The following is a 9,287-nucleotide window of genomic DNA, read 5'->3' on the forward strand; positions in this document are numbered from 1 at the left end:
CCCCCCCCCCCCCCCCCCCAGGTATAACAGGGCTCAATGGGCGCCAGTGGGACACCCCGGCGTCTTGACACCTGCACGGAGCTTTTCAGGCGTCGTAATTTTCGATAATATCCCGAGCGCTGCGCTCCTCTCCACGATTTGTGTATGAATAACGGAATAATTCGCCCCCCTTTTGTTCCATCTGTGCTACCTCAAATCCAAATAAAGATGCCTTTTAGTATTAAAAGTGGTAGAAAATTACAGGTAATTATCTTTGACGGTAAAAACGCTGTAATCAGCGGGCTACATCAAAAATTACCCTAATTATGCCTGCATTTATGAGAATGGGAGAGGAGGAAAAAAAAAACGGCTCACTTGGATAAAAACCCACAAATTGTCCCAAATATCTCCTTCATATTGAACGCCGCTGCAGCTGGCTGCTTTGTTCAGCATCGATCCCGTGGAGCTTGGCATTTAACGGCCTGCATTAGGACGGAGGGAAGGGAGAAAACATTTTGTCAATACTTCTAATCATTGGGGGTGAAACGACGAGACGAGCTGGACCTGGAGCAAAAAAATAAAAAAAATAAAAAGTCTTTCGGGTAAGTTAATTTCCTCTGGCGTCGAGGGCGTTTCATAAATCTATCTTGTCACCCACTGAGTTTATTTCAAAATGTTTGATGAAATGGAGGATCTGACTGTGTCATTAACTTCTAATTTTTGTGTGTATGTTATAAACTTGTGTGCACCAGGGGGTGATGGGGATTAGGCCTGATGTGATGTTGGCCCAATATGAAGCAGGAAAAAAGGCCTGACATGATTTCTTTTTTCTTTTTAAAAATATTTTCATGCGTGTGTGTGAAAATCATTCAACAGCAGGCGTCTGTTTGAGCCACGGTTTACTCATTCTGACAAAACATAAAAAGTGTATGTACAACTAAAATGTTGCAGATTATATTTACAGACAGACAATTTGCTTGCATGTTGGATAAAAACAACCAAAAAAGATCCCAAATAAAATGCAGTCAAGGAGTCCATCATGGCAACAAAAAACGAGGGTTCTGTGCGTCAAAGCGCACGGAGAGAGTCTTTCCTTCCAGAAAATAATGTCTCTTGGATTATTTGGTATATTCAGATACTGACATGAATGAAAGCAGAACAAATGCCATGAACAGCCATGTAAAAAAGGTTTAGTCCTCATGTTTGTGACACCACACCGGAGGCTTGGCTGTGTTTTGTCCATGTCCTCTCCAGCATCCAGTCTTTGCGCTGACGCATGTTGTAGGAAAGAAATGCACGGCGGTGCCTCCAGACCAGCTCGCTGATCCCTCACCACTCTGCCAGTCTATCTCTGCATTGAATCTTGATGTGGTGAGGAATACCAGTGAGAGTAGCCGGCCATGTAGCTGTTGGCCGGCATGCTTACTCCTTTGGAAGAGGCCGAGACGTCCCAGATTGGAGGGATTGTCGGTGAGCGCGGGGACAGGGACATGGAGCCCGGTATGGGGTCGCTCTCATGCGGGTTGGTGCCTTGCTTTAGCAGCTTCTTGAACTTCGATCTCTTATTTTGGAACCAAATCTTTACCTGGAAGCATTACAAGAGAGGATTGTGGCGCAGTTAGGTTGGTTTTGGTTTATTTTCACGCACGGGAGTGTAGAAAAGACAAAAGATGCCTCGTACCTGTGTCTGTGTCAGTCCCAGAGAGGCCGCCAGCTCCGCGCGCTCAGGTAAAGCGAGGTACTGCGTCTGCTGGAAACGATGGTTCAGTGCTTGGAGCTGCAAACTGGAATAAATCGTCCGCGGTTTGCGAATCTTCTTGCCTTTCCCATTAAAACGAATCTCCCCGTTTTCAATCACTGTCGTTTTCTGCTGCTCTGCAACAAAAACAAACAATATTATTAATTTTAACTTTGTTTAAAAAAAAGCTACATCGCTGCTCACTTTCCCCCCTTTCTTTCTTTAATGCTTGAAGATGTCAGATCCAGCAGCTGAAGTGTGTCAGTGCCGTGCATCATTTTCAGGAGTGTGATGAAGATGCGTCTGATCTCTCCTCGTCTTCACCACAACCCTCATAGCTGCTGCTGCTGTCATATTTAGGATATTGCTGGTAATGACATGTCAATTAAATGCTAATTACAACATTCGAGGCGTGCGCGGGCTGCCTAATTTCCACGAGATGTTGCGTGCGTGCGTGTGTGTGTGTGTGTGTGGGGGGGGGGGGATTTGATTGCATTGTCGGGCATTAAAACGCGTTTGTGTGTGTGTGTTTGGGGGGGGGGGGGGGGGGGGATACAGGCCGGAAAAATGTGGAGAGGAAAAAACAACAAGCAGCAAAAAAGTCTGCAGATCCTGAGCCTTTGTGCGCGCGCTCTCCCCTCAGCGCTGCAGACAACCCCCAGTGTCGGAGCAGTTTTTTCCGGGTGAAATACTTGATCCGGACCAGTCTGAGGTTCTGTTGGACGCGGTGTGTCCCTCTCTCCCCCTCTCTCCACGCGCAGAAGCGGGTCTCTTACCTGCGCCGTCTAACCTTGTCTGTCCTCCCGTGTTGTTGTGGTAAGAAGGCAGGTACGGGCTGTGGTGCGCGTGGCTCACGTACGGGTAAGGTAACGACCTGTTGTAGGTGTTGCTCCCGGGGTACGCGCTGTTCTCGTGCTGGTGGTGCGCGTGCGAGCCGGAGTGGAGACAGTGCAGCGGGTAGTGTCCGCCGGCCATCGACGGGGAGCTCTGCTGTGAGTGCGACTGCTGCCCAAACTCCATGAACGCAGACTTGGACGAGTCCTGAGCCTCCAGACCGTCAGCCATCGTTGTCATGGTCATCATCGAATTTTCTGCCTTGAGAGCACTCACCCCCCCTCTCTCTCAAGACCAAATCGGTTTTCTCTCTCTCGCTGTGCTGTTGTCTCTCCCTCCTCTCCAGCGCGAGAAGATACTCTCCTATTAACACCCGAATTTTCCAGCGGTGTCTTTACCCCCCCCCCCTCCTCCTCCTCACCACTGCCGCTTTTTTTTTGTTGGTTCTCCCTCAAAGGTAGGCATAAGTTAAGGGGCGAGATTTTAAGGTGGATTCTGTTAAAACTGAGCCCTTGCTTTCAGACTTGATGCAGACACCACAAGTAAAATGGTTTGTCTCCAAAGGGCAGCGCCTCCCGATTGGTCATCTAACCCAACGTCATCAGGCGCTCTGCGCTGCACGGAGGCTTGAGCTGGAGTTAACCCACCTTACCAGCTCCCCAACCACAACTACGAGGAGGAAAACAATATGTGGTGGGGAAAGACACCTAATTCATCTAGACAAGCTTCACGCGTAAAAAAAAAAAAAAAAACTCCATTTTTTTTCCACCCTTTCCCTCCCTAAAGCTCCAAATTACGCACGACGCACAACACAGTGCGCAATTTGATTAAGTCTGATGAGCTTACAGACAATATACCTCTTTTACCTCTCAGGCGTTGGGTGCATGCTCTAGGAAATAATTACCTGCTTGAAACCAACACATGGAATTTATATGATGGGACTTAATATTGATTTTTTAAAAATATGGAAAAAAAAAATCGAGAAACTTCTTCCTGCGCATGCACAGAACAGTTAATAAATCATTTATTTGTAAATATTAAGAATTTATTTCACAAGTTCTTCTTGTTGTTGAGCTGTAATGGTTATGAAATAATCCAGTTTTTTGTGTGACACTCTCGTGTCGACTAATGAGCCTCCACTCCCCCCAGCTCTCCCCCCAACAAAAGCAACATATATTATAACAGCAGCTACTGACCATGTGATTAAAGATCCTCAAACAATTCCAAATGCAGCGCGTGTGACACATCAAATAACAATCTGCCTGAGGTACAATAGGTTATTCTGCAGATGGAAGGGTGGATACCCAGATAAGCTGACAGTCTTTTATCCCCCAGTAGCGCGAGGCCTGATAGGTCCTGAATATATGTAAATTATACACTCTGCATCTGGGGGCTGCTAGTTCCATTCGACAAATAAGGAATAAAAATATTATTTCCGCTTCATGCCAAAGGTATTCAAATTCTGTATCTTTCAGCAGTTTTTTTTTCTGCATTGATTTACGAAAAATATATAATAAAAGAAAGCGATGGAAAATAATTATGGCAGCAATCAAGTTACTACGAAAACCTATTTGATTAGCGGCCACACTTTACTCAAATTGCAGCTATAAAATTAAGAACAATTCGCCCGTAATGATTATGGACTGGATTTATTTTGGGGAGGTTGGAAATAAAAGTGGATATAGCATAAATTATCCCCTAATTATACGCCAGTGTGGCCTCAATTATCCTCTTATCAAAAATGGTTGTCTAAATGCGGCGTTTAGTTTCAATTTTCTCCCTTTTTTTTTTTCCTCCTTTGAAACAAGAACTTGGTACCTTGCTATTATCGTCATGCAGCAACGGCTGTTATTTACTTTTGTGGGATTTAAAAAACGCGCACAAGCAGCCGGATAATCATTTTTACGCAAGCTGTGGACTCAGAGAGGAACACTGGAGGCGAGGGAGTCCGCTGATGGATTTATCGAACCCTTCCAGACATTTTTTGGTTCTTTTTTATTTTAAATCTGAACATTCCTCTGCTGATTGAAAGGCTTCAGGTAAGAGCTTCCTTTTCTGTCCACCTGTCTCTGACAATTTTGCATTTCAAGCCCATATTTGGCCGTGCAGACGTGTGCGCACCTCGGTCACCCCTCAGTGATCTAACATAGTGGCCCGTGTTCCACCTGGACACGTACAGGAGAAACCAGATCCTCCAACCCCCCCTTTCTAATCGCCTTTTGAGTGCGACAAAGACAAGCATGCTTTGCTTCCCTGCAGACTAAAAAAAAAAAAAAAAAATCCAGTGTGGCATGATTCTACATCACCAGCCCTGTTTTTTATTCCGTTTTCCTGCAGCAACCCGCGCGCTCCCCTGTGGGATTATTAAGTTGCGGGGTAAATGTCCTGGTTCTGGCTGAGATGGGAGCCATTTCTCTGAGATTTAAGGGGGAAGTGAGGTGGTGAGAGGACGGATTTGCTTGAACAGAGACAACAAAACATGTTTAAGATGTGAGTGCTGACAGCCGCATCTGACTGAATGAGACTTTTAAGAAGAGAGCTCATGTTCCACCTGTTCGGCCCATTTCGGAATAATAAAAAAAAAAAAGATGAAAAAATGTGTAAAAAAAATAAAAAGAAAAAGAAATGATGCATTTGCACTCGGCCCCTCACCTTATTTATCTGCCTCATCATCTTTTATTTCAATAGTTCATGGTTTCACATTAGGATGTCAGTCATCAAAATCCAAAGCTGCAGATCTAAAAAAAAAAAAAATCACTTTGTCCCTATGAGTAGATGATTGACCTTCAGCAAAATCAATGGCCGTGGAGGGTTTTTTAAGCACAAGTGGTCTTTACGTCCAGCTGTCTTATAAAGGCTGATGAATGACTCTCTACAGAGTCACTCCAGCCGCTCAGGCCTGGGATTTCCCTGCCACCCCTTCTCTGGGATGGGGTGCATGGAAAGTGAGAACATTTCTCAGCACATTTACTGGTGAAACTTTGACTTTGGGTCGCGGTTAACGCTGCGTCAGAGCGCATGGATAAAAAAAAAAGATTTATACTGAGAAAGATTTACGCCAATTGTTCATCCTGTCCAGTCTTTTCCTTTCGATCTGAAAGAGACAGCGTTTTGTTTTCCCTAAGGCCACATGTGTTGGTCATATTTCACGCGGAGTTAAGACACGGGTCACATAATTGGAGCGCTGCGTGTTTGCGGGTGAGTGGCTCCTCCTCGGCTTCGCAGGGACCGCGGGCCGGTTGAGGACACCGAGGCATGTCACTGCACTTAAACAACAAGCTCTTCTTCTTCCAGAGCGCATTGGTCTCCCTCTCTCTTTTTCTCCCACTCCCTTTCTGCTCAGACAGTCAGGCGTCGGCTCCTTTCCATCTCTCGCGTGAGAAAGGCGGGAAGTGGCAAAAGGAAGAGCAGATGCACCACACACAGCTGACAGTAGAACGTGGGTCACTTTAACGAGACTGCACTGGAGCAAAACCCTCAAACACAAACACAAATCAAGCAACAGATGAGCTCAAATCTGCTGCAGGAAGCCGTCTCCAAATGGCGCTTCTTTTACGCACCGCCGAGTCACAAAAACAAACAAACAAACAAAAAAAAAACAGCAACTAAGAAAATAAGTGTGGTCAGCACATAAAGAAATTCACGCGCATCCAGGCGTTCGGCTGTTTACAATAGGGTTTGCATCATAAATCTGAGCCGCATTATCTCCAGAATAAATAGGTAAATTGGCACATGCATGGCCCCCCAGGTGCACACGAGAGGGCCCTCAGATGGACCCAGCATAGCGTGCACAGAGAAGCTAAATGACCAGCTAAATGACTACAAATTCACCCCACCCCACCACCTCCCACCTATCCAATCTCCACAGCCTCTCAGAGACTAATGGATTTAATTTGGCACGGCTGAAGCTGCACTGGTCCCACTCAGGTTGTGCCGCGCGCTAATTAGTCCTGCTTGTTTCTCTTGTCGCCTTCCTTCTTTGCGTCTTTGGGTCCACCTGAGTGAGTGCAGCTCCTGCAGTGCGTTTGTTTAAAGTTGCTAACATGGCTCAAAGTACAGTTAAAAATAATTAAGAAAGACAGACGCAGCGTCATTTGGAGCGGGGACCTGTAGATGATCCTCTGCTGTTTCAGCTAAAAGTAAAATGCAAGTGTTTGATTTAAAAATAAAAATAAACATTTAATATGAAGTTGTTTAAAGCGGCAGAGAAAACGTTTAACCGTGCAATGACGCCCACTCCATCATCTAATCTGCTTTTTTTTTTTACAAAAAGTTGAATTTTATGTTGGTGACAAATAAGACTTGGGGGGCCCGGGGTGCAGAAGAGTCTTCCTTTCCTCCCTCTCGACTTAATACGCGACATTATTAGGTCTGACAGCACAGTGGTCGGTCTTGAAGGAGAGGATTTGGTCTGTAGATGACAGACAGGAAGGCCAGCAATCATGGGCTTTTTTTTCTCTCCTCCTTTTTTATCTGAATGTACTGTTCGATGCCGTTTATCCCTGATGATAGAAAATTGTTCTGTTGCCAGGACGCTGCAGCCGAAATAGAGGGCAGGAGCAACATTTCCATTTTCCAGTTTGAAAAGCCATTGAAATGAATTAGTAAAAATGAAAAAAAAAAAAAAAAAACGGAGGAAAATGAGAACGAATCTCGTGGTAAACAAAAGGGGAGAAAACAAAGATACCATTTTCTTTAGCTGAGAATCCACCCTCCTCATTTTTTACGTTTTTCTGCCTTTCTTTTCTTCAACTGCAGCATGAAGGTTTTACTTCAACAGTTGCAAATTACACGGTTGGCTTATAATGTAGGCCCGGGCCTACACTTCAAAGACAATCATTTATTTCCCAACCTCCTGGAATAATTAGAGCTCCTTTTTATCTGTCCTGACAGAAAGAGAGCGAGAGAGAGAGAGAGAGAGAGAGAGAGAGAGAGAGAGAGAGAGAGAGGGATAAAAGGCAGACATTAGGAAAGAATAGTTGACAACAAGGAGCATTAAGCAAAATGTTTGAGTAAAAATGATCAGGAAAGTGTCCCAGCAGGGGAAAGAATTATATTTTACCACCATCTCGTTTTATTCAGCTAAAATGAAGCTGTAGAAAATATTAGGCCTGTTTAAAATATATTAAAAATAACAGAAATGCCATTAAAAATTTTTTAATTCTCAAATATTTTCACGTAGTTCACTAAAATGAGTTTCAAAAGACTTATTTTGATATTGATAATTTTAAATAGCAAAATTCTATTATTGTTATTATTTTGAATGCAACTTATTTATTATTATTATTATTATTATTATTATTATTATTATTATTATTATTATATCAGTTTATTTCTCCACAGTTATTAGAATTATTACATTTCACACATCCTCACTCAGAAATTTTGGCTTACTCCTAATATGAATATCAGAATTGATAACAACAACAAAACAAAAAAAACCACCCAAAGCTTAAGATAATCACCATTAATATTATTTTTGATCATCACCAGGTTGGTCAATGTTTTGAGCTTTGTTTATCAGTGATTTGGTCAGATCCTCACGCAGGGTTGGCAGGTGGTTTTAGAAACTCTCTGAGGGCACCACATGTGACACGGAGCCTGATAGATGGTGAAGTGGCACCTGAAACCTGCAGATTATAGAGGGAAGATGAAAAATGGAGGCCTATTCCAGCTCAACTGTCCCTGAAGCAGCAATGTGATACAACATGAGGCTTCTTTACAGGGCTGTCATGGTTACAGGTTCAGTGACAATTATATAAATAAAATATAAGAGAAAAACAGTTGGGGTTTTTTTCAGATGCGAGGGGTAAAAGTTATATTTCATCTTTAAAGATCAATGAGAGCACATGCATAACACCAGCCTGTAATATCCTGATGCATGCTCAATAATCCAGAAAAATTTAAAAAAGTGAAATCTGGTCCTCTGGACATTCAAATAACAAAACAAAGCAAAAAAAAAATGTAGAAACGTTTCGTCTCTCATCCGAAAGACTTCCTCAGTCTGAGGTGCTGTATTCAGATCAGTCTCTTAAATAGCACCTTCTCAGAGTGGATCAACCAGTTTGCTGCTGACAACCAGAACCAGCTGCTCACATGCTCAAGAAGGACCATCAGCCTAACAATGGATCATTAGCACACTGATGGCTGTTTACTGTTCACAGAGGGCTGAGTGATACTAGCAATCACAGCATTGTAAGAGGGGGACAATTGAACCCGGAGGCCTCCACCCCTGTTTAATGATGGACGATTTCTTTTCACAAAGATGGCCTCCTTTACTCCTTTCTCAAACCATCGTTCCTCTCTATCCAGGATGTGAACATCTTCATCCCTGAAAGAGTGACCGCTGGCCTGGAGATGAGTGTAGACCGCAGAATCCTGGCCTGATGATGTTGATCTTCTGTGCTGGTCCATCCTTTTGGCCAGTGGCTGTTTAGTTTCCCCGATGTAAGACTGATCACAGCCCTCCTGACACTGAACAGCATACACAATATTACTCTGTTTGTGCCGGGGGACTGGATCTTTGGGATGAACCAGTCTTTGCCGTAATGTATTTTGGGGTTTAAAAGCCACTGGGACGTTATGTTTAGAAAATAAACTTCTCAGTTTCTCTGATACTCCCTCAACATACGGAATGACCACTGGTCTGGGTCTGGGTTCCTCCTTTTCACCTGTTGGCTGACTGGAGTCCTGTTTGGGTTTCTTCTCTGCTTTCAGGAAGGCCCAGTTAGGATAT

The 9,287-nt window shown here is 43.9% G+C and overlaps 1 protein-coding gene across 1 annotated transcript; it reads right to left on the minus strand.

The window, feature by feature from the left end:
* Positions 1–1,066: 1,066 nt before the first annotated feature.
* On the minus strand, positions 1,067–2,827 carry dlx6a (distal-less homeobox 6a). Its single transcript, XM_037693687.1, has 3 exons — positions 2,494–2,827; positions 1,661–1,854; positions 1,067–1,564 (listed from the first exon to the last, which is right to left on the minus strand). Exons 1-3 carry the CDS (start codon positions 2,798–2,800, stop codon positions 1,325–1,327), a joined length of 741 nt encoding a protein of 246 aa, XP_037549615.1. The 5' UTR covers positions 2,801–2,827; the 3' UTR covers positions 1,067–1,324.
* Between the last annotated feature and the right edge of the window lie 6,460 nt (positions 2,828–9,287).

This window comes from Nematolebias whitei, chromosome 19 (genome assembly GCF_014905685.2).
Source record: "Nematolebias whitei isolate Nwh7 chromosome 19, NemWhi1, whole genome shotgun sequence".
Classification (NCBI taxonomy): domain Eukaryota; kingdom Metazoa; phylum Chordata; class Actinopteri; order Cyprinodontiformes; family Rivulidae; genus Nematolebias; species Nematolebias whitei.

Coding starts and splice junctions, on each gene's coding strand:
- dlx6a (XM_037693687.1), bottom strand. CDS start 2,800: ATGATGACCATGACAACGATGGCTGACGGTCTGGAGGCTCAGGACTCG. Junction 1,855..2,493: donor GACAAGGTTAGACGGCGCAG/GTAAGAGACCCG, acceptor TTTTTGTTGCAG/AGCAGCAGAAAACGACAGTG. Junction 1,565..1,660: donor TGGGACTGACACAGACACAG/GTACGAGGCATC, acceptor TAATGCTTCCAG/GTAAAGATTTGGTTCCAAAA.